Genomic DNA, 25,271 nt, shown 5'->3' on the forward strand with positions numbered 1-25,271 from the left:
ACGCTGCTAACACAGCGGGTGTGAAAGACGACGCCATTTTGGCTCTAATGTACTCCAGTAGCTTATTCTGGATTCGATATTTTCAATCTTTTACGTTTTAAATTTTCATTTAGACTAGAAATTTGGTTTCACAAATTGCACCTAATCCTATTTTAGCTTGGTTTTATTGTGTTAATATTTTGCCAAAAGGAAAAAAAGCACGCTCGGAAACCTTTACGACCAAACTCACTTAAGCGTTTCTTCCTTAGCTTTTCGTGTTTTTTTTATATATATAACTTTTGCTATGGGTGTCTGTTCTGCACCGCACTGCTCTAACTCGTCCTACATAGGCAAACAGCTGTTTCGGTTTCCCAAAGACCCTGAACGTAAGAAGAAATGGGTGGTTAACTGTCAACGTGACTTTGAACCGACTCCTCACTCCAGACTGTGTCAAGTAAGTTTATATTTAAAAAAACCCGTTTAACCCTTGTGTGGTATTCATATTGTTGTTACTCAGCCGGTGTTCGTGGGTCTGGTGGACCCGTTGCATGTTGTGGTTATGCCTCACAATCAAACACTTTGATGTTAAAATACTCGACAGATGTTTACCTCATCCAATTACAAGCAGTATATTATTTGGTTAATATTTGCCCTTTACCTTTGTTAGATCACATTCATAACTCATTATTTAAAACGTGATAAAGAAAATCAATTAAAATCAAGATATGAGTGGAAACAAATTTTCAAGTGAAGCAAGGGTTTTCAAAACTACTGACTTTTATTTATTTGAACACAGAAACTGAACCCATTCAGGTGCACAACACAAGCTGAACACATAGAGTAAACATATTAGTCAAGACAACACATCAGCCCCATTGAACACATGACCTTCTAGCCACTAGCCTATACAACACATGATGGGCAGAGTTTTATTGTGTGTGTGTGTTGCAAATATACTTTTAGCACTTGATGGTAAATGGTAGATGGTGTATACTTATAAAGGGCTTTTCTACCTACAAGGACAAAGCGCTTCAGTCACAGACCCATTCACCCAGTCACACACACATTCACATACTGGTGGCCGCTCTGCTGCCAAACACAGGCGGCCGCCTACCACCAGAGGCAAGGTGGGGTTCTTGCCCAAGGACACTTCGACTCATGGGCGTGCAAGGCGGTAATCGAACCTGAAATCTTATGATCATGGGTCGGCCGCTGCACTACGGCCGCCCCGCATGCATATTGAGTTTTTCTGTCCATCTTGGGTCCACACACTTCGCACCGCTTCTTTTTGTTGCTGGTGTTCACAACTTCATGCTCTGCAAATTGTGGTTCTGTAGGTTGGGTGGATCTGGCACCAGCATCCTCCTCCTGAATCCTCCTCATGATGGCTGCAGAGGCTGGGGTTCTGGGGACATGTTGTTTTTCCCCAATTTGTGGTCTCACCAATGCCTTTCCCAGATGCTCAAGGAAGAGGCGTCTCTTCTGGAGCTTCCCTTTGTTCCACCCTGGGTTCAATGCCATCCAAATTACAAAGGCATTGTATGCTGAGACGTCCAACATGTTCAAGAATATCACCAGTGGCCAGCGTAGTGTCCTCCGTTTGCAGCTGTAGGCTGTCACCAGTTTATCCATGTTGTCTACCCCTCCTTTTGTGGCATTATAATACATGATCATCTCTGGTTTGAGATGTTCCTGGTCACAGATTCTTCCATCTCCGTGCAGTGTACTCATGAGTACCACATTCTTGCCTTTCTTTGGTACATAGGATACTAGGGATGTATCAGCTGTGTATGCAAACTTGGAAGACTTGATAGGCCTGTTCTTTGAAGTCAGCAGTTGAGGTGGGAGCTCTGACTTGGTTTTTCCGTATTGTTCCCACCATGGTCAGCTTCCTCTTTAAGAGCTGCTGTCCCAGCTTGTGCAAGGTTAAAAAGTTGTCACATGTGATATTGTGTCCACTGAGTCCCTGACACATGTCCAGGACAACTCTCATTCCTTGGTTTTTCTCAGGGGCTCCTCCATCAGGATTCCCTGTGTAGACTTGTAAATTCCAAGCATATGAGGAAGTGGCATCACAGGCAGCCCAGATCTTTATACCATACTTTGCAGGTTTAGATGCCGAAAGGAGCAGCGGCCCCTAAATGGCATCAGCTGTTCATCAATGGTGACATTTGGCCCAGGGTTGTACAGCAGGGGCAGGCGGCAAACCCACTTGTCCCACACTGTCCTGATTGCAGCTAGTTTGTCTTTCTCTCTCTGCCACTCTCTCTCTCTCTCTCTCTTTCTCACTGGTCACACACAAACACACACACACACAGCAGGCCCAGACAGCTGGAGGACAGAGTGGAGGTACACAAAACATCAATTTCCACACTTCCATTAGCCGCGGTCCAGTGGACCCGAACATCTTATATGTAATAGAAATGTGTTGGGGGGGGTGTACGGTGTGTGGTCATTAAAAACGTATTCTGATATATGTTCTTCACATAAAATGAGCCAAGCCCAGTGAGTCTGAATTTGAAAAATTAATTAATTGTATAATTTTTCTTTTAATAAAAAATGAAAACGGGTCCCACGGACCCGAACACCATATGTTTCCCTTTCGGCTTTTCCCATCAGGGGTCGCCACAGCGAACGAGTCGCATGGTAAACTTGGCAATGTTTTACGCCGGATGCCCTTCCTGACGCAACCCTCTCAAAGCAACCGGGCTTGGGACCGGCACAGAAGTAGAGAAGGGAACAGGGAGCAGCCCGGAGTCGAACCCTGGTTTCACGGACGGAAGGCGCCGCAAACCAGCACGAGCTAAACTGGCTCCCACCTAAACTGGCTCCCACACCCGAACACCATATATTAATATCAATAATTTTATTATTACTAAAATACTACAAAAAACCTAAACTCTAACTCGATTTAACGTTGGGAACCATATACTCAAGACTCAAATCAAGTGCTTTACCATTCACTGCTTATGCTTTGTTTTGTGTGTCTGAATGAATACACTTTTGTTAAATTAAATATTTTTTGTGTCCTCTCAAGGATCACTTTGAGCAGAGCCAGTTTGAGGAAATAGCCAAGTCCTCAGCCGGCCGCAAGAAGCTAAAGCCCAACGCCATCCCCACTCTGTTCTGTGTCAGGAACCCTCCTTACCCTGCTGTCACCACTCCATACATCCGACTGACGCCACTGAAGGATGAACCAGGTATGACGGCGTGTCGTCTGTTTTCTGTCAGGAATTTAAGTTCATGGACAGTGGGAAAGAGGAACACATTATGGTCCTGCGAGCGTTAATCACAAAAAGAAATGCTATTTCTTCTTAGATTTTTGCTTGCCAAAATCCAATTGTACAGCATTTTGTGCTAAAGTGCCTTGCTCAAGGGCACACAATGGTTTCCCAAAATGTGGAGCATACACAGCTGGTCACTCTCGCATCCGGGTTTAACCCTGCATGTTCCAGGATTTAAAGCAGGGATCCTCCAGCCAGAGGATCTCACCTCTAACCGTTAAAAGCTACCGTCACACCGGCCTTGGAACGCGAGTTTTAAGCAGCCACTTCCAATGAAAAGTCAATGCAGACGCGTGTCAATGGGCGTTTCCGGCCTCGGTGTTCCAAACTATGCGAGTTTCTACGACCGGTGTGGGTACCGGATGTTCTCGGGGTCCTTCAGGGTCCTTCGACCAATGATGACGTCACACTATTTGATTGGCTGTAAGTTGCCACGACCAATGAGTTAACGTCGCTAAGTTTTTTTTAAAACTTTATTGACAATTGCGGTATCATACATTAACAATGACATTAACGTTAACAACGAACAATAACAATGTAATGAATATTGCTTCGAAGATCAGTCACCATTGCCAAACATAATATATTAACATAGAAAATAAAGAATAAAGGGGAAAAAAGAAACAATGAACATAACACACAAATAAATAAAAACATAAGTAAAATAAAATAAAGGAACATAGAAAAAATCTAAATAGTCTAATACTAGTTAAGTTAGGGGTACTCGTGAAGTTTGTATTTCTGAACAAAACTAAGCAATTTCAAGCCATTCTTCTTTTTCATATAATGAAGTGATTGAAAGTAAAAACAGAGCTCTTTATTAAATGTTATAAAAAGTGGTTTGGTCTTCAAAACTTGACCTCACCAAGATGGCGGTGCTCTCCTCCAATGAGGAACCACGTGATGTCTCCTCTAGTGATATAACTCATTGGAAGGACCCTGAAGGACCCCGAGAACATCCGGCAACCCGAGAACATCCGGTACCCACACCGTCTTTGGGCTTCATGTATAAAACATTGAACGTCGGTGAAAGTCTAACCAGGTCAAACGTTGACCAATCAGGGACTTAGATTTGGTAGTGATGTATGAATGGCGTCCCTTTTCATTCGCGGAAGTCCCAACATGTAGAAAATTGATAATGAAGGAGAAATAAATAGTTGTAGTTTAATCCTGGAACTCTGGAAGTCTTTCATAAATGGGAATAGAGCTTTGAAAGAAAAAGCATGGAGCAAGTTTCGCACAGGGACGACATTTTGCACCAAGCCTCTTCCAACAGTAGGTGGCAGACATGCAGAAAACAAGAAGACCCTCCCTGCCTGTCTAGTGTGAACACTAAAGGTGCGTTCATGAACCCGCGTTAAGCACATTTTTGAATACGTGTCATATGTTCAGTATGCTCGTAGCTTTACTTTACCTCCTCTGCTGAATGATCATGGCTCCACTGTGCATCTAAAGTGTTGTTTAACGTTGTTTGTGTCTAGAAGAAAAGGAGCTTATTTACAAAGACCATGGCTACGCCAGGCACACCCCCCTACCTGGCATGGGGGAGGAGAACGCTGCAGCGGAGCACGATCCTTGCCTGGAGTGTGAGCTCCTGAAGAAACAGCTGGACGAGGAGATGCAGCAAACATTGCGACTAAAGCAAGAGGCAAGAGGGCTTTGGTTCACGTTGCTGTATGTTTAAATATGCAGCACTACATGTTCTCATCTGTTCGTTTGTTTTTCTTTTTTGCTATAGGTAAGAGTGATGAAGAAGCGCCTCTATAGGCTCAGTCGGATTGAGATGGGTCTCCAGAGCTTTCTGTATGAGGATCAGATCAGGGCTTTGTCCCTCCCCAAGCGCTCACGCCGAGCTGTCTGGTCCCCAGAGACAATCCTGGAGGCTCGAAATATCCGCAGTATTGTCGGAACCAAAGGCTACGACTATCTGAGAGAGATTGGGTATCCCCTACCCTCCTATCGGACTCTGTGTAACCGCGTGGAGACTAAGCTCATGGTCACAACGGACATAAACTGTGAGGACCTGGATGAGCTGCATCTGGGATTCATGGCCTCATGCGAAAGTCCTATAGAAAGGGTTGGAGACCATGATGAGGAAGAGCTAATAGGGGTTTTGTCTTAATCTGCATGGGAACTACAGGTGGGAGAATTTCCCACCGTTTCCCTTGACCTTAACAGAAAAAGGAGTTTTGTGAGCTGAAATGTCTGTCTGTGAGATGCCTTCGCTCAGGTCAAGTAAGACGCTCACAATCGCAGTTGGCACTAGTTTATCCAGTAGTGATTCCAGCATTGCAAAAGCTAGAAAACCCTAAAGTTAATTAAGTCATTTGAAAGAACGAATGTTTGTAAATATGGGATTTGGGGACAAAAATTGCATCAAGCATCGTAGAATTTGCTGCTTGTTTCTCTTGAGCTGCTCATGTTAGCGTTCTATTCTGGTTCTATGTTTGGACCACTTTACACTGAATACGGAATTTTTATATTGACGCAAAAGAACAGGTGCTGGAATTAAAGTCTAACAATAAAACCTGAACAGAAGTGAAAATGTTGACTCTTTCATAACTTTTGGAATGTTTACACCAGGGGGGTATTCCAGAAAGCAGGTTATGCTATTTACCACAGTAAGTTTGAGGCTAAGTAAGGGGATAACCTCAGCTTTCGGTTCCAGAAATTAAGGTATTTTTCAGGGAATGTCAAGTTGCCATAGCAACTCATGCTCTGAACATAACCTGGTCTGGAGCAGGTTTAGTTGAAGGTTAGTTTGTTTTCAGAGAGGTGAAGCAGCATGGCGTGTCCATTTGAAGATGATTTAGTGGATGAAGAAGTTCAGATAATACTTTTTCCACCATGAAAGGCTGATAAGACCACGTATGGATGTTGTAGAGATAAACTTTTTTACTTTGATCTAACTGAATTATTTGCTTCAGTTAAGATGAATCATTTTTTTTGGTTAAGTCAGCTTAAAAATAACTCGTTATCAGACAGTTATTTTACTTTCATCTCAAATGAATTCAATTAAGTAGGTGTAACTTTGGTGCTGCTGTTAGATCAGCACCGCAAGGAATTGTGGGATACCTTTCCCTTTCTGGATGGATTTGGGTTTAAGTGTGGGTTTTTGAGCAAATGTGTTTAGTTGTTTAGCTGTTTTACTGTGTTTTGCCGAGTTATTTTATCCTGTTAAGTTTAATTCTTTCTGCACCATGAGTGAGAGGGAGGGAAAAAATGATGCGTTTATTTAGCACAGATTCTTTTGATACATATTGCAAATTCACATTGATAACTCATTTTAACGATATTTAAATGAGAATATCTGCGGCCTCAAACTTATGAGAGTTCAAAAAGTAGAATAAATTAATATGGAAAAACATTTAATTGAATTGGAGTAATATTACATTTAGTTAAATAAATATGTAAATTAGAGTTGTAAAAACAATTATTGAGTTGAATAGATGTAAGAAATTTGGTTGAATAAATTTAACTCAATGACTTGTTACCAATTGAAGTAATTCATTTAAGTTGGATAAGTTTTACATATATATGCGTCACATTAAAATGAGATACAAAACTTGTGCGTTTACTTTGTCCGTTATTTTCCTCCAAGCACAAACTCTTTCTTTTGCTGATGATGCAGCCGTATCACTTTGTTGAATGGCGTATAATCTTCATTATAAGCAAGTTCAGACGGACTTCAGCCAGAGTTCAGGGTTAAAGTCAGGGTAGTTTAAACGTGCCTTTTGGAATACCCCCCTGCAGTTGCTCATGAGCTTCAACTTTCAATTAATTTTCACTGTGGAAAAAAATTAATTAAAAATACCTATCTTTTGTGTGTGAATGTATGAAGTTTGTTTTCAATAAACACAATGATTGAAAGATACCCGTTTTGCAAATGTTTTTTTTTAAATGGAGCCTAAAATCGGATGATTGGATGTTTGTGTCTTTGGTGGCTTATCTGTGTTGACCTCTGGTGCAAAAACAACCCTGAAGAAGGTCTGTCAATGTTGACCCATGCCTGCACTTAGATAACTGTTGACTGAATAACAGTACAGCTTCCTGCCTGCTCATTGGCTGCTTTCGATCTGATGTAAACCCTGTGAAGTCCACTAAATCGAAGAGTTAAAAGAAAATTCAAATGATTTGGAATTATCATTTTTTTTAAAACGCTTTAGATGAAATCCACAAAAAAATGTTGTAATATCAACGTTTTTGTATGAGACAGTATCAATTATGATACCTTGGGTAGTTTGGTATGTTGGTTTAAGATGCAAAAATAGTATTCAGGACGAAATTTACGGTCTCAAACAGTGTATTACACAGAATTAACTATCAACTTATAATGCATTGTTTCAGCACAGCAAGTAGCCATTTAAAATGAATAACAATAGATGGGTTATTCTCACTATAAAGTTAGTCAAACTTTTCCTACTAAAAGTGTCATGGAGTCCGGCCTTTTGAAATGATTAAGAAAAGCCCCTCTACTCTAAAAGCCCCTAGTGGAAGGATGATGCACTACAGGTCAGAAAACATGGATTGAATTGTGTTCAATGGGTTTTTAAGGAAAATTTGGATCATGCTGATCAGATAGAAATGCACATATAAAATAGGATACACATTGTTATTAAATGCTAGAAATAATAGAAAGAAACTTAAAAAAAATACCATAATTAAGTGATTTGTCTTCGCTGGGAAAAGATGTTAGCAAAAGTCAAAACTCAGATGAAAAAATATAACTTGGAACCAATCTGTCGTCATGATTTATTTGAAGTATAAAAAGTTTCAAGGCAATCAATCCATCCATTTTTTTAGACAAATTGGCGTCTTATTAAAAACCAAACAAAAAGTATAGATTGACTAAATAAATTAAATTACTGAAACCGATTAAATGCAGACATTTTTCGTTTTTTGGCTAAATTAAGAAAACACAAAAACGAAATTAATTAATTAATTAATTAATTAATTAATTAATTAAAACAACAGGCCTGGACAAAAGTGATGACCCGCTTAATTAAATGTTTCCTTGTCAAACTTTTTGCAGATGTGGATTTTTCTTGTTCAAAACAATATCATTAGTAATGATTTAGATATTACATCAATTAACAATCTATGATATTGTTTTGGAAAAAAAGAGAAGGTAGTTGCAGTGTTCGGTAAATAACCACAAGAGGCAAAAACACCATTGTCTTAATTCTGAATAGTTAAAGAAAAGTCATTAAGGACTAATCCAGTCCTCAGAATGACACCTTTTGCAGTAAAAATTTCCACATAACTGTGTGAAATAACGAAACTAAAAAAGGCTCAAAAGTTTAAAAAGTTTAAAAATCTAAAAAGTTAAATCTAAAAAACTGAAAAGTGCCCAAGCATTGTGTTTTTTTTCAGACATGAAGTATTTACGTTTTGTGACACTATTTTACAGTTATTTTTGAAGGGGTTCAATTCCAAGTACTGCTGTCTCTCTCACTGTTTAATTTGGGGGAAGTGCTCAGTGAGCGACGAAGCCAATAAAAGCTGGAGGGGTTGCTGTGTCTGTGGTTCTCAGGGTAGAAGACAGGAAGAGGTAAGAGCTTCAACTTGTTTCTGGATCTGCAGCATTTCCTTTTTTATTAAGGGCAAATTATTAATCCACTGTGCTTATGGTATTTTAGTTTTTCTAATACAGCACATGAATCATCAAAATAAAAATGCCAACACCTTTAAACATGGATAACCTCAGGAGTTGTATAAATTGGGGGGAAAAAAAATCTTGGAAAGCTGATAGAAGTCTGTTATGCTCATTTCAGACAAAGTTCAACTGTGAAAAACAAAATAATTTTTGTTTTTTTAAAAACCACATTGAAGGATTTTTAAAAGTCTTGTTTGTATCACGGTGCAGAAAACAAATATTTGGTCAACAACAAAAGATTAACTCAATACTTTGTAATGTGACCCTGGTTTGTATTGACAGAGGTCAACTGTTTTCTGTAACTCTTCACCTGGTTTGCACACACTTTAGCTGCTAATTTGTGGTCCATTCAGTCATGCAGATCTTCTCAAGAGCTGCAATGTTTTGAATCTTTCGCTGGGGAACACAACCTTCAATTATCTCTACCGATTCTCTGTTGGATTGAGGTCCAGAGTCTGGCCTTGACATTCCAGAACCTTGAAATAATTTTTTTCGTAGACGCCCTTTCGTTGGCCAGAATATATATTTGGGATCATTGTCGTTCCGGAAGATTCATCCATGTTTTATGGTGCAGAAAATAGGTTTGGTCAATAACAAATATCTCTTATAAATGTACTGGTAACCCCGATTGGCAATGGCAGAGATCAAAGAGTTCCTGTAGCTCTAAATTTACACACACTGCATCTGCTATTTTGGTCATTGCGTCATTGGCTGCGTAATTCTTTTGGGATCATTGTCATGTTTAAAGATCCAGACAAGTTTCCTCTTCTATGCTCTCACAAATGAACAGAGGTTTTGCCCCAAATCTTACCACACGAAGCCCCATTTATCCTTTCCTTAATACAGATCCCTCGTTCGGTCCCCGAAAAGCAGTCTCAAAGCATGATGCGTCCACCCCCGTGTTTTAGTGTGAATGGTGTTCTTGGGATGTCACTCTGCACCCCCCCCACCCCTATAAACTCAGCGATTTGCGTTTATACCAAATGTTCTTTATTGGTCTCATCCGACCACATGACGTTGTCTCAATCGTTTTCTGGACCATCCAGGTGGTCAGACTCTAGATGGTTCTTCTTGACATGTGCTGGCTTAAATAGGGGAACCTTTTGGAGCTCTGCATTAGTGGAATCCACGACAGCATCATGGTCATTAAAGGCACCTTTGTTGCTGTGGGCCCAGCTCTCTTCAGGTCATTGACCAGTTCCCCCATCTTGTTCGTTGTGTTTTTCACCATATTCAAGATCATTTGAACCCTACCAGGTGGGATCTTGCCTTGAAGGGAGATTGTCACTGGTCTTGTATGTCTTATAACAGTTGATCTCTACCAAGCTGCTTTCTTATTGTAGATTGGTTCATCCCAGTCTTGTTCAGGTCTACAATCTTAGCCCCTGGTGTCCTTAGACAGCTCTTTGATCTTGGTCATGGTGGAGAAGTTTCGGTCTGACTGTTTAAGGGTGTTGACAGGTGTCTTTTATATAAGATAACCAGATCAAAAAGGTCCATTTAATAAAGAGTTACACGTTGAGGATAGAAGAACTTCTCAATGAAGGTGTGACAGATCTGTAAATTTTTCCTTGTTCCTTGTTTGTGGTAAATACGAATTTTGCACCAATATATTTAAATAAATGATTAAAAAATCATACAATCTGTTTTCCTAATTCTTTTTACATTTGGTCCTTCCCAGTTTAAATTTATCTATGAAAAACCTTACAGACTTCTCTTATTTTTTAAAGGGGGAGAAAATGCATTATCAGTGACAGACATACATTATCAACTAGAGCTGAAAGGCTGTCTTTTAGACAGTTTTTCTTTGTACTGTGGTTGAATTTGCCATTTAAACACAACATGTAGCATCAAATTGCGAAACTAGCTCCAATTATTAAAAGACTGAATGCTCTCCAGAGCCTTTTGGCACAGACAAAACAGCTTGTGTCAGTAAACATCTCACCCCAGCACGTCTCTTTGTCTCTACCAGCCTGTCTGACCACTTGCCCCCAGCATTCCTCTTTTTATTGGTTGTGGACCCCATTAAAAAACTCCTTTTTAGCAGATTATCTCCACATGCAATGAGGAGGACAAAGAGGGATTCTTCTTGTTTTTATTCTTCTTTCTCTTTCGGCTTTTCCCATCAGGGGTCGCCACAGCGAATCATCCTTTTCCACCTCACTCTATCATGGACATCTTCTACCCTAACATTAGCCAACTTCATGTCCTCTGTTAAGACATCCATGTATCTCCTCTTTGGCCGTCCTCTTGCCCTCCTGCCAGGCAGCTCCATCTCCAACATCCTTCTACCAATAAATCCACTGTCCCTCCTCTGAACATGTCCAAACCATCTCAGTCTGGCTTCTCTGACTTTGTCGCTGACACAGGCAACATGAGCCGTCCCTCTGATGTACTCGTTCCTTATCCTGTCTAACCTGGTCACTCCTAAGGAGAACCTCAACATCTTCATCTCCGCTACCTCCATCTCAGCCTCTTGTCTCTGTCTCACTGCTACCGTCTCTAACCCATAGAGCAGAGCTGGTCTCACCACTGTCTTGTACACCTTTCCTTTGAGTCTTGCTGGCACTCTTCTGTCACACAACACTCCTGACACTTTCCTCCAACCGCTCCAACCTGCCTGCACTCGCCTCTTCACCTCTTTTCCACAATCCCCATCACACTGAACTGTTGACCCCAAGTACTTAAACTCCTGCACCTTCTTCACCTCAGCCCCCTGTAACCTAACGCTTCTACCTTGATCCCTCTCGTTCAGACACATGTATTCTGTCTTACTACGACTGACCTTCATACCTCTTCTTTCCAGAGCAAACCTCCACCTCTCTAGCTGTTCCTCCACCTGCTCTCTACTCTCACTGCAAATTACAATGTCATCCGCAAACATCATTGTCCAGGGAGATTCCTGTCTTACCTCGTCTGTCAGCCTGTCCATCAGCATAGCAAACAAAAAAGGACTCAAAGCTGATCCTTGGTGTAGTCCCACCTCCACCTTGAACTCCTCTGTCTGACCTACAGCACATCTCACCACCGTCATACTTCTCTCATACATGTCCTGAACTACTCTGACATACTTCTCTGCCACTCCAGACGACCTCATACAGTACCACAGCTCCTCCCTCGGCACCCTGTCATACGCCTTCTCTAAATCTACGAACACACAATGCAGCTCCTTCTGACCTTCTCTGTACTTTTCCATCAACATTCTCAAAGCAAAAATGGCATCAGTGGTGCTCTTACGGGGCATGAAACCATACTGCTGCTCACAAATCTCCACCTTCTTCCTAAGCCTGGCTTCCACTACTCTTTCCCACAGCTTCATTGTGTGGCTCATCAACTTTATTCCTCTATAGTTGCTGCAGTTCTGCGTGTCACCCTTGTTCTTAAAGATCGGGACCAGAACGCTTCTCCTCCATTCCTCAGGCATCTTCTCACTCTCTAAAATCCTATTGAACAACCTTGTTAGAAATTCCACTGCTGTCTCTCCTAGGCACTTCCATACCTCCACAGGTACGTCATCAGGACCAACGGCCTTTCCGCTCTTCATCCTTTTCAGAGCCTTCCTAACCTCATCCTTTCCAATCTCTGCTACTTCCTGCTCCACAACAACCACATCTTCCTCCCTTCTTTCCCTGTCATTTTCCTCGTTCATCAGCTCCTCAAAATACTCCTTCCATCTTTTCTGTACACTCTCTTGGGTTGTTAGCACCTTTCCATCTCTGTCCTTAATCACCCTTATCTGTTGCACGTCCTTCCCATCTCTGTCTCTCTGTCTGGCTAGCCTGTACAAGTCCTTCTCTCCTTCCTTTGTGTCTAACCTGTCATATAGCTCATCGTAAGCTTTCTGTTTGGCCTTTGCCACCTCTCTTTTCACTCTACGCTGCGCTTCCTTGTACTCCTGTCTACCTTCCTCAGTCCTTTCTACATCCCACTTCCTTTTAGCCAACCTCTTCCTCTGGACGCATTCCTGTACTTCCTCATTCCACCACCAAGTCTCTTTACCGTCTTTCCTCTTTCCAGATGACACACCTAGCACCTTCCTACCTGTTTCCCTGATAATCTCTGCTGTAGTTTCCCAGTCATCTGGAAGCTCATCCTGCCCACCCAGGACCAGTCTCAACTTCTGCCTAAATTCCTCACAAGTTTCTTCATTCTGTAGCTTCCACCACTTGGTCTTCTTTTCTGTTTTCCCTCTCTTCTTCTTCCTGACCTCCAGAGTCATCTTACACACCACCATGCGGTGCTGTCTGGCTACACTCTCTCCTACCACCACTTTGCAGTCATTAACCTCTCTCAAATGACCTCGTCTACATAGGATGTAGTCCACCTGAGTACTCCTACCTCCACTTCTGTATGTCACTCTATGTTCCTCTCTCTTCTGGAAGTAAGTGTTGACTACAGCCATTTCCATCCTCTTCGCAAAGTCCACCACCATCTGTCCCTCCAGATTCCTTTCCTTCACACCAAACCTGCCCATCACCTCCTCATCACCTCTGTTGCCCTCACCAACATGCCCATTAAAGTCTGCTCCAATAACAACTCTCTCTCCTCTGGGAAAACTCTCTATGACCTCATCCAACTCACTCCAGAATCTCTCCTTCACTTCTAACTCACAGCCAACCTGTGGCGCATACCCACTGACTACATTCACCATCACCCCTTCAATTTCTAACTTTAGGCTCATCATCCTGTCTGAGACTCTTTTCACCTCTAGAACACTGTTTACAAACTCCCCCTTCAGAATCACTCCTACCCCGTTTCTCTTCCTATCAACACCATGATAGAACAGTTTGTATCCTCCTCCAATACTACGTGCCTTGCTGCCCTTCCACCTTGTCTCCTGCACACACAGTACATCTACCTTCCTTCTCTCCATCATGTCTGCCAGCTCTCTGCCTTTCCCTGTCATTGTGCCAACGTTAAGAGTCCCTATTCTCAAACCTATGTTCCTGCCTTTTCCCTTCTCTCTCTGGCCACGGACCCTTCTGCCTCCCCTCTTTCTTCCACCAACAGTAGTCAAATTTCCACCGACACCCTGTAGGTTAACAGCATCGGTGGCGGTCGTTGTTAACCCGGGCCTCGACCGATCCGGTATGTCTAAAGTGTTGTGGATGATTCGCATGGTTATTTTGGCAATTTTTTACGCCGGATGCCCTTCCTGACGCAACCCTCTCTATTTATCCGGGCTTGGGACCGGCACAGAAGTTACTGGCTTGCAACCCCTGTGGCTAGATTGATTCTTCTTGTTTTTATTAATTCGAGATAAAACTGCCTTTAATTAAGTCTGAAATGTTCTAACTGAAGACTGAATTACTGTTGTTTTATAGACATTTGACTACTGTTTGTAGGGTTTTTTTATTGTGGGTCAGAAATATTTGCTCACAGCAACTTTGATTTTGACACTTCAGCCACTCAATACTGTGCCAACAGCATACAAAATAAAGCAAAGAAAAAAAAGAAAATGACATCTAGACGTTCCTTTTCAGGTCATTTCAGTCCCAGGAGACAGGGAGTCACCATGTTGAGGCTGTGCTCAGCCCTGCCAGCTCTGCTGTGGGCCTCGCTTTCTGTCCTTTCTGCAGAAGGTGACAGTAATGCCTCTAAAATCTGTAAGCCTGCCCCCTACTGGGACATTGAAGGACATGTACCAATGCAGGAACACCTGGGAAATGTGGTGGTGGTAGCTCTTTTGAAGGCTACCTGAGAGTTCTGCCTCACGCAGGCATCCAAGTAAGAAAAGTGCACCATTCACAATAATAAAACCAAAATTATTTATTTGTATCTATTATTACACACCCCTAAATGATAGCTGGTATATCAGCTATAAAGTTGGCTTCTAGCTTGTTTTGATTTGCAATAAAGAGATTTTCGCTCATCCTTCTCATCCATTTGTCCAACTCCAGGATTGGAAACCTGCGTGACAAACTGAACAGGAACAACATAACGGAAGTTTCTTTCATGATAGTAAACGAGCTGGAAGCTCTTTCCCAAACCATGCACTGGAAGCTGAAGAAGAAAGCACCAACTGGAGTCCCGGTGTATCAGCAGTCCTCTCTTCAAAAGGACGTTTGGGAGATTCTGGATGGGGACAAAGATGACTTTTTGATCTACGACAGGTAAAATCCAGCCTGGGCCTCATCCATATCATACAGATCATCACTTCATCATAGAGATAGATTCTTAGCTGACTTCAAGTCAACAATTCACACTTTTTTAGCTGTAAAATTGATTGATATCACAAACGTTTACTCCAAAATAGATGGGTAAAATAAAAAATGCCATCTCTAAAGTTTCATGAATGGTCTTTCATTTCTGTTGTCCTTTATTTTTAGATGTGGTTTGCTCACATTCCACATTGTGCTGCCAAATAGTTTCCTACAGAATGCTGATGTGGAGAATGCAATTACAGCTACTTATACTCAAGACATCTGCAACTGCTCTGTGAGTACCAACTCAAGTAATGAGTTTAACACAAACCCATTTCTATAAAGCTCACTTAAAAAAAATTAGTTCCAAGAATGAGATAGGGTTTCAAAAGGATCTGAACCCTCGAAGGGTTTATTGATTGTTCATTCAATGAAGTCAGTCTAAAAGGCTAACTTGTTCACACAGAATACCATTTTTTTAAGCACAAAATGCTAATTTGAGCGAACAATTTATGTTTTTATGTTTTAATGTCATTTCCAGGGCTCTGTACTTTAGAGTTGTCACATTTTAATATTTTTTCATTTAAGACGTCAGAAAAGAAGATTGTTAAAAAGTTTTCAGTTAGATTGCAAACAAAACTCACAAAAAAACACATCTTGTAGTTTTTGACTCAAATAAATGGCAAGGCTTTCTGAGTTTTGTGGCTCATAAGCTATCACCATCAGCAATGCGTGTTCAAGCAACCACTTTTTATGAAAAGTCTATGTAAATGCACGTAAATGCGCATTTCGGGCTTCTGTCTTTAAACACTCGCGTTTACGTGTTGCTACGCAAGTTCTTTGACTGTTTTCAGGCTCTATGTTCAAAACGCGCTACCATTGAACTTTGACCAATCGGGGACTCGGACCTGGTAGCGACATATGGCTGACGTCCTCTTATCCCTTGTGCTATCCAAGGCACTTTACCATTGGGAGTTGGGCCATCTAGACCCACTAGACAGTGCACTGAACCTTTTTTCTTCAATGATTTGTGATCTTCACTGGTGTCCATGGATTACATGAAATCTTTCCACCTAGATCGACCTTTGTCATGGTAGGGAGAGAAGTCATTGTAAGGGTGGGGTCATCTGGACCCCACAAGATAGCACAAGGGTTAAATGCACAGAAGTGCCAACAGTTAATTAATGCATTAATGGTCAATTGCCTTTATCACTTATATTAATAATGGTAGTTTGTGCAAGATTTGCTCCGTTTTGACAGTTCGCACCAAGCACTAGTATCGAGTACTGATAGCCTAATGTGAACATCATTTTTTGTTTGTTTTATTTACATTCTTGATTGCGTTTTGCATGCACTGCTGTGTGTTTAACCTAACGAGGTTTCTTAGGTTTTTAAGCTATTGTTAATTTAAAAAAACAAACAAACATATCAGCCTTACACAGATCCGTTAGCCAAAAGTAGCACATTTGAAGTTCATTTTATTAGGTATGCTTGAGTATAATTATACAGTATAGCAAGTATACAATAGACCATGAACATGTAGTGTAGGAAGTATACCGAATGAATACTTCTTCAGACTAAATTGGAAGATTTTAAGTTTACAATACAGTATATAGTAGCCTATATAAAAGTAAAGTTACAGGTATCCTGTCTCACTTTTAGAATGGACAAAGTATACATATTGTACACTTAAATAGACTACTTTTTGATTTTGGATGTTTTAATGTTTATTTTTTCATTTGAAAGCAAAATGATGCAATAGAACAACCTCATTTGTTTACAAGAAGCCTGCTACTTTTTGAGCTTAGGAAAGTGCAATTCACTAATGCTGTTGTTAACTTTTTCAGGGTAATTCTACTTTATCAGGAGGTGGCAACAATTTCACGAGGAATTCCTCTCAGTCGCACAGTGGAGTTCAGAGACCAGCTGATGAGCCAGAGAATGTGACCACGACATTAGAGGCCAGTCCGAATGACAGTCGTCATGAGCATGCCCACCACCATCATCCTCATCATCAGCATCTCCACCACCATCATCCTCATCATCAGCATCTCCACCACCATCATCCTCATCATCAGCATCTCCACCACCATCATCCTCATCTTCAACAACATTCAAAGCACCAGAATGATGATAGTTATTAACTACAATAGAATTTACTCGTACAAAAAGTTTTGTTAGAAGTAACAACATTCTCCGAGTATCTGAATATATTTTTATACTTAAGTTGTGGATTCCTTGATGGTATTTTCATGCTTCTCTGCTGGGATAAAGTGCACAGATCTCCTCATCTTCTCCCATAAATGAAGTCCACGGGGAAAAACCTGCCTGCAGGAGGCTGTGGATGGATGAACAGGAAGTGGTTTGGGTTCTGGTCACTTAGACAAAAGCAGAGGAAAGTTGGAAATACTGTTTAGTACATCAGTACTTTTTGTAGGAGGAGTCTCAACTAATTCACTTGGTTTTTTTGACCACATGTCTATTTGGCAGTCTGCTCTTTGAGAAATGATAGATGATTTAAATTCCTCTGTTGACACTTTTAGATAACAAAATAACACACTATTTTGGTTATTGCTGTCATGTGATACATTTTTTCTGTGATTAATAAATCATGACCTGTAGTAAAATAATTTAATTAACCTATTTAAATCTAGCCTAATAAATGCTGTCAAAAGCCGTATTTTGAGGTATTTTCACTAAAATTTGCAACATTTGGCACAGTAAAGTATGAAAATACAACAAAAAAGTGGCTTTATTAAGTTTTTTATTAAACAGACTTCCAACCTTTACTTTTACACCACCCTAGGGAAATTTATTTTCAATCTCGAACAATTGAGAACAAAAACTTTACGTCAAAAAAACAGCAGGACCACTTTTTCTGAACAATCAAAAATTAAATTGACTACAAACATCTTTTTAATACCATAATAAATAAGTCAACATACATTGCTCCCAGTTTTTTTTACAACAGAAAGACAGTAGAAAAAAAGAGTGATTTTATTCTTTTTTATTCTTAATCTGATAATATTGGAGACTGGGATGCAGCAGAAGAAAGAAGACAATATAAGAAAGTGATGAGACACAAGGATGTGGCACTGGAGGATTTAGACTTTGTTTCTAAGAGGTGAACTTTCCATTTGAAATTATGCTTTGTTCAACTTATCATAATGTTTAGAAGATCAGAGTGAGGTCGGTCCAGGTGCTGTAGACGTTACCATGACAACGTGTCACACCGCGTTTCAACGAAACTGCTTTAAGTGAAAAAAGATTTAAGTTAAAGAATATAACACGATTAAAGTACTAATAATTGGTTATTGCTATTTTTTTTGTTAGTGACTAAAGTACAGTACATGTGGCATAATGCCCTTCGTGTTGTGCTTTATCAGAAATTAATAGACTTCACAGAAGCAATCGGTCCAACGCAATCAGGCCTTCACTTCCTCCTTTGATAACGCACACCTTGGGAAATAAACCTTAATAGACTATAGTTTTAGATTAAAAATGAGATAAGCACAATTAAAAAAAGCACACACACACTAAATTGTCTGTAATCACAATTAACATAATAATTTGACACTCCAATTGTTGTGTTTGTTTCCTTTTATTGCTTATGGAAATTCCTACCAGCATGTATTTTTCTGTTTTCCCTGTAATGAATGAATGACTTCAACTTCAAAATAACACATTTGTAAACTGAGTTTCACATTTAAACCCTCAGAAATAATAATAAATGAACTACTCTGACAAGTTTCCTCTAAATCAACATCATTCTCCAAGGGACAGTTTTAGGTGGGACTTACAGTAGCTGCTGCGTGTAAAGCCAAACACACACGCACACGGGTGAAGCGGGTTGATTACCTCAGAGCTGCTTAACACTGTGATGCAGCAAGCGGCAACTGAACCGAGGGCTGAGGAGGAAAAACCCAACCACTCTCCATCAGAATGACGGTACTGTAACATTACCTCTTCTTTATTAAATTAATAACTTAGGTTCTAAAGAGACAGTGAGGCGTCCATGCCTGCCATCGCTCTCAAGCATTTGTGACTGACGGTGTTAAAAGCTGCTGACATGTTGTTTTATTATATAAGTACATTTGCAATAAGCCAATGATCCAAAGATTCATGCATGTAGCCACGGGGCTGGAGTCTGTCCCAACTAGTAACACAAAGAGACTCAAGCTGCACAATTAACAAGCAGTTGTGTTTAACAAGAGTAATTGCAATTAATGTGATTGCTAGGAAGGTAGACATTTTCTTAGAATTTATTAGCAGATTTCAGTGTACGCGGGCACACCATTCTGGTCCTGATAGGGATTTCCTCAGTAAATCCTTCTGAGTCTGCAGGTGAGCCTTAAGTCTCTTACTTTGTCCACACAGCATGTTGCCTCAATCAGTACAGCTAATGGTGCATTCATGTACCCCAGAGGATGACAGGGAAACTGACAACTTTGATATTTAGATTGTAGAATATGTGAATAACTTCAATTTTTGAACAAATTTGTGTGTGTCAGAAGAGAATGAGGGGATTTGTCATCTCTTTTGGGTCATTTCTGATTGGAAACAAGGTGAAATTTTTAAGGCAAATGTATTTTTTTTTTAAATAAATAATCAAAAATAGTTTATACATACTATTTTTGAGTGATGTTCAAGACTCGTTTTGTGCTAAAAAAAACACTCAGATTAAACAAAATACACTTGATTAGAATATTTGAAGTTGATTTGTTTTAATGTGGCATAAAGGGGTGTTCATTTTTCAACAAGAATCATCAGCAAAATGTTTTTCAATCGACTCTTTGCAAACAAATTTACAGCAGAACAGAGTAGATTTTCCTGTTTACATGTGCAGGGATTAATCTTTGACCCTAGATGGCAGCAAAGGTTCATTATTTAGACATCGCTCCCTCTGCTTTCCCACTTTAGGCACTCTTTCATGAAACAGATTATTAGTTATTATCCATCATCAAGTGATGCTTCTGGATTAGTGAGTATAATCCTTGATTTATAATCCAGATCATTACCGAGGGGATTAATCAAAATTTCAGGGGCTGTTTTTCTTTAGCAAGCCTTTTTCTGGCATCTTGTGTTAGGACCTCATTGAGTTAATTCCAAATTTTGATAATTTAAAATAAAGTAGTTTGTTTTTTGAGTCGTAAGAAAGTCTCTTTTTCGGAGCAATGAAGATGTATTGTTTTAATGATAATGTCTTTTCACAATCAAATCTAGCAAATGTTTGCTATAACCCAGGTTTCTCTGCAATTTCTGATTTTCCAATCTCTTTGTGTCACAGAAAGTATTGATTTGAAGCACAGTTATTGGAGTAGTTAAATGCCTTAAAGTGTTTCTTTCATTTGTGGAGACGCTTCTTCTGAAAAAACAAAAGGGATTTCAAAGTTTAAGTTAATTTCCTTGTTAATAAAGCAACACTGGAAGTCAGCAACATGACAAAGCCCAGGTTGGGTGGTAATAGGATTCCTGGGGACAAAAGGGATAAACACATTTAGCTTTGATACTTATCCCTTCAAAGGTTTAGTCATCCTTCTTTCCTCCTGTGAGCTCTGAAAGAAAACAATGCATTGGGAAATACATGGAATTAACACTGTATCCCTTATTCTAACTATTTGGTTCTGATTGTATTTCTTTTTATGAAAAATACATCTTATAACCACTTTTTTGGGGGATAAACAAATAAATATGTTTATTTTCTGCTTATTTTTTGTTATTTTAGGGTAAACATGCTGTCACCATTTGGCAGAGAATTCAGTTATTTTACCAAAGTGTTCTGGAAAATGGAGGCAAGTGGCATAATTTCACATATTCAAGCCTCACAATCAAATATTTGGTGATAATACGTTGACTTTTCTCTCTAATTTGTTTTTTTCCTTCGCTCAGACAAAAGGACAGACGAGTGGCTGCTGGTGTATTCCCCTATGCCAATTAGTTGTGTCTTCTTGTGCTACCTCATCATTATTTGGGTGGGGCCAAAGTTGATGGTGAACAGACAGCCAGTCAACCTTAGAACGGTTTTGATAGTTTATAACTTTGCCATGGTCTGCCTGTCTGCCTACATGTTCTATGAGGTAAATGAAACACACAAAAAGTGATGTTATAATGGAAAAAGGTTGTAATTTCACATGGAAAGGGAAAAATAAAGCATTTAATGTGAAAATCCTTTATTGCTTAGGTGGTGTGAAATTCACTGAAATCTAGAAAGAAACATCTCAGGCTGTCTTTTGTCGAGTAAAATGCAAATAAAAAACTAAGACGAGTTCTTTTTTTTTAAGTTCACAGCTTCTTCCTGGTTGGCAGGATACAGTTTGCTGTGCCAGCCAGTTGACTACAGCGAGAGCCCACTGGCCATGAGGGTAAAAGCAATTTATGTGACTCACTGTGCACCACATTTACTTGCTTGCTCATGTTTATAGACCTTTACGAAAAATAAGATGTTTGCCTCAATATTTGCGGGTTTTTGTGTTGGACAGATGGCCAGAGTGTGTTGGTGGTTCTACTTTTCTAAAGTCATAGAGCTGAGTGACACTGTGAGTGCAAAAAGGGGGGGGAAAAGAGACAATAATAATAGAAATCTACATTTTTAAAACTCTTAAAATTATTGTAAATACAAAAAACAGCTGTTCACGTTCTTTATTAGTGCATGTTTTTGTGCTGCAGATATTTTTCATCCTGAGAAAGAAGAACAGTCAGCTGACCTTCCTTCACGTCTACCACCACGCCACAATGATCTTCAACTGGTGGGCTGGAGTTAAGTATGTGGCTGGAGGGCAGTGTGAGTTCAACCCACCTACTTGTGGATATTTGCTGGCCCCTCCCCCCTGTAGAACACACAAACGCGGTATTGTCTGAAGTTCTTGTGTGTCTCCACAGCGTTCCTGATTGGTTTGATCAACTCCTTCGTCCATGTAGTCATGTACTTGTACTACGGGCTGGCAGCTGTGGGTCCCAGCATGACCAAATATCTGTGGTGGAAACGGTGCCTCACATCTCTGCAGCTGGTCAGTGTTTGTATCAAGGATGTTGCAGGAAGGGATGATGTAAATGAGGCCAGTGGGAGTGGACTGGAGGGAGATGATTGGCTGTTAAAGGTCCCCCTCTGATCATCTTTTTATCTATTTTCAAAGTGTTCCCAGCGGTCTTTTAATCAGGATAATGCCGTTTTTAGCCAAAATAAAATGAAAAAACATGGGGTTTTCTAGGACATAGTTTCTGCAGAGCTGCAGTAGTTCATTAGAAATTTCCGGTCATCCATCTGTTTACATGCTCTTTCATTAGCTAACAGACGAAACCTAACATAAGTGGTGCAACAAAAATTGCGAGCAACTTTGAAGCAATCCACCCGCAGAGTTTTGAGCCAGACGCCAGCTGTGATGAAGAAAATACAGACTAACATGGATCTATTTGTCTGGATTTATCAGAAAGGACCGTAGCAAGAAGCCTCTACGTGACAAATGTGATCTTTTTCCAAAACTATTTTTCATCTACTCCTGATTCAATTTAAATAAACAATAAAGAACTACCAAGAAATGCAATTTTAGGCTGAATTTTCTTTGTATTTGTCCTCCATCACCAGAAAAAGGCCACAAGTAGATGTTAAAAACACCAAAAACTCAATTTTCATCATAGTGGGTCTTTAAACATTGAAATCCAACCCAAAAGTTATTGCTTATTTTAGATTAATAAATGTGAAATAAACAGCTCGCCAAATGTTACTCATGCTACGTTCACACTGGCCTCAGCAATGCTTGTTTAAGTGACCACTTCCAATGAAAAGTCTATGTATGCTGGCGTAAAGCATTTCAGGCTTCCACATTCAAAACTCTCAAGTTCACATGTAGCTACGCAAGTTTTTAAGTTCATTTTTGGGGTTTAGGTATAAAACATGCAGCCATTGAACACACTTTGACCAATCAGGGACTCAGATTTGGTAGTGAGGAATGGGTGGCATCATTTTAAATTCAAAAGTGCCAACAGTTTGAAAATTCATCATCATGAAGGAGACATTAATAATTGCGGTTTGAGTCCTGCCAAAACTCTAAGACACCAAGTCTTTTATATATCGGAATAGAGCTGTGAAAGAAAAAGCCTGGAGCGAGATTCATGGGATTTGCACCCCTGTAACCCTTGTGCTATCCTAAGCACTTTACCATTGGGAGTTGGGTCATCTAGACCCCACTAGACAGTGCGCTGAACCTTTTTTTTCTTCAATGATTTGTGATCTTCACTGGTGTCCATGGATTACATGAAATCTTTCCACCTTTATCCAACTTTGTCATGGTAGGGAGAACACGTCAATGTAAGGGTGGGGTCATCTAAGATAGCACAAGGGTTAACATTTTGCACCAAACCTCTTCCAACTGTATGTACATGCGGTATCGGGTAGTGACTGTCCAGTGTGAACACCATATGCCAAAAAGCGTGTTTAAGAGCCCCCGTTCAGCGCGCTCTTGAACGAGCCACACACGCCTGGTGTGCATGAAGCATAAGTTTTCCAGTTTGTGTCCATGATAGTCTTCTTTCTTCTCTTCTCACCAGCTGCAGTTCTTCATAGTCTCCATCCACACCACCTACAACCTGTTGGCAGACTGTGACTTCCCAGATTCCATGAACTCCGTTGTGTTGGCCTATTGTCTTAGCCTCATTGTGCTCTTTGGTAACTTCTACTACCGCAGCTACCTCAGCAAAAGAAACAAGGATACGTAGAGTTACCTAAATGTTAAAGAAAGAAAAAATTGTATTTTCAGTTTTCCTGTATTTGTTTTAAACATGTTACAAATTTGTTTGTATAGTTAAAGACTTTTCAGAAATAACGATGTGTCCTTTTCAGTAAAACTATCTATTGATGCACAACAACCTTTCGCATTGTGTATCTAGCATGCAACACCCCCATGCCAAAGGAGGAACCCCATTCAGCTGGCAGTCCCTTCTCCCATCTGTTATCTAGAAATCCAACCAGACAAGTGGGTTAGATTGTTTTATTTGAGCCCCCTCGCGGCTATAAATTAAGTTAACCAAATCTTCCTCCCTTACATTGTAATCCCCCACCGTCATCAATTATTCCAGCCCCATTGTTAAGCAGCATATTGGTTTTGACAACCTTCTGTTGCAAACTCAACAGGGGGCAGACGACGAACATGAGAAATGACTTTGAAGAGACAAAATCAAATGCTGCACCGCAGACGAGTCATTGTGTTATCCATCCTCTTATGACAGCCTCACAAGGTCAGAGAATCCTCCCGTGCTAGCAGGAGGTTGTCAAAGCCGCACTGTGAAATGCCACTCCTTCGCCGGCAGTCTCCTATGATATTTTAGAAAGCATCCTGTTGTGCAATGATAATAAAAGTGATGAAAATCGACCTTTGTGGCAAATTAAAATGTTGCGTTGCTCCTTGGCCAAGATGCAAATGATGTTGCAGACGAATCGCCACAGGCCAAAACATCCGACTCCGGGCATCCGACTTCAGCGTTGCTGTTTGGTCACTGGAGGTAAAAACACAATAAACGTCAAAATGATTAACCTGTTTGTAAATGCAGACCATTCTCCTCCAAAAGGTGATGGGTTCATGGGCTGCGGAAACCTCCTATGGTCATTTGGGCTAAAGCAGTCAGGGGTGGGCCCACCAGAAAAAAGCTTATTGCATGTCTCAAAATCTAAAAGTTGATCGATTTTCTGTCATTTACAGAATAATCCATGCATCAGGTGAAGAAGCTGAACCTTTTATTTGGAGTTTGGAGGAGAACTGCAAGACACACCTGTGCTCCCCTTATGATGCTGTCCTATGACCCTCTACAGGCCTGGACAGATAAAAAAAACCTGCATGTGACTTAGGCTTTAAGTCATTTCTATCTAATCCTTTTCAAAATCATTCTTAAAGTCGGTCACGTATGTGAATCAGCAGAACATACTCCAGTCACAGACTCCATCTCCTATTCTTAATTCTCCCTAAAGGCATCACCTGATTCTTAGAAGAGCAGGCTTTGAAATACTTGAATCAAAATGAGGATATTTCATAACCAGATTACATCACACACAAGCAGATTGTGCATGCATGTATTTATGTGAGCCTACTGTAATGCATTTTGCGTTTTAAAATACTTAGGGACATTATTAGCCACACCTTTTTTTTTTCGAAAGTATTCTTTGTATTGTATCAACACAAATTAGTTTTACACACACACAGACTCACACAGCTGATTGCC

General features: G+C 40.3%; 3 protein-coding genes across 8 annotated transcripts; all 3 read left to right on the top strand.

The window, feature by feature from the left end:
* LOC101167150 (THAP domain-containing protein 3) lies at window positions 1–5,808 on the top strand. Of its 2 annotated transcripts, none has more exons than XM_011486574.3 (4): window positions 1–433; window positions 3,017–3,179; window positions 4,748–4,911; window positions 5,002–5,808. In XM_011486574.3, the coding sequence occupies exons 1-4, from the start codon at window positions 284–286 to the stop codon at window positions 5,383–5,385; spliced, it is 861 nt and encodes a 286-aa protein (XP_011484876.1). In that variant the 5' UTR covers window positions 1–283; the 3' UTR covers window positions 5,386–5,808. The 2 variants fall into 2 exon arrangements, with proteins under 2 accessions (XP_011484876.1, XP_004079175.1); XM_004079127.3 differs by having other exon boundaries at window positions 9–433; window positions 4,745–4,911.
* A 2,934-nt stretch (window positions 5,809–8,742) lies between these two features.
* On the top strand, window positions 8,743–17,742 carry LOC101167398 (selenoprotein Pb-like). 3 transcript variants are annotated; one of them, XM_020710950.2, is made up of 6 exons: window positions 8,743–8,814; window positions 14,403–14,646; window positions 14,820–15,032; window positions 15,249–15,357; window positions 16,910–17,055; window positions 17,086–17,742. In XM_020710950.2, the coding sequence occupies exons 2-6, from the start codon at window positions 14,435–14,437 to the stop codon at window positions 17,204–17,206; spliced, it is 801 nt and encodes a 266-aa protein (XP_020566609.1). In that variant the 5' UTR covers window positions 8,743–8,814; window positions 14,403–14,434; the 3' UTR covers window positions 17,207–17,742. The 3 variants fall into 3 exon arrangements, with proteins under 3 accessions (XP_020566609.1, XP_020566610.1, XP_004079176.3); XM_020710951.2 differs by having other exon boundaries at window positions 8,744–8,814; window positions 17,116–17,742; XM_004079128.4 differs by having other exon boundaries at window positions 8,745–8,814; window positions 16,910–17,742.
* A 1,020-nt stretch (window positions 17,743–18,762) lies between these two features.
* LOC101168572 (elongation of very long chain fatty acids protein 4-like) lies at window positions 18,763–24,427 on the top strand. 3 transcript variants are annotated; one of them, XM_004079049.4, is made up of 8 exons: window positions 18,763–19,010; window positions 20,788–20,854; window positions 20,952–21,139; window positions 21,344–21,424; window positions 21,542–21,598; window positions 21,729–21,843; window positions 21,942–22,069; window positions 23,607–24,427. In XM_004079049.4, exons 1-8 carry the CDS (start codon window positions 19,005–19,007, stop codon window positions 23,772–23,774), a joined length of 810 nt encoding a protein of 269 aa, XP_004079097.1. In that variant the 5' UTR covers window positions 18,763–19,004; the 3' UTR covers window positions 23,775–24,427. The 3 variants fall into 3 exon arrangements, with proteins under 3 accessions (XP_004079097.1, XP_011484877.1, XP_020566611.1); XM_011486575.3 differs by having other exon boundaries at window positions 21,729–21,823; window positions 23,607–23,775; XM_020710952.2 differs by lacking the exon at window positions 18,763–19,010 and adding an exon at window positions 19,025–19,406.
* The last annotated feature ends 844 nt before the right edge of the window (window positions 24,428–25,271 follow it).

This window comes from Oryzias latipes, chromosome 17, assembly GCF_002234675.1.
Source record: "Oryzias latipes chromosome 17, ASM223467v1".
NCBI lineage: Eukaryota > Metazoa > Chordata > Actinopteri > Beloniformes > Adrianichthyidae > Oryzias > Oryzias latipes.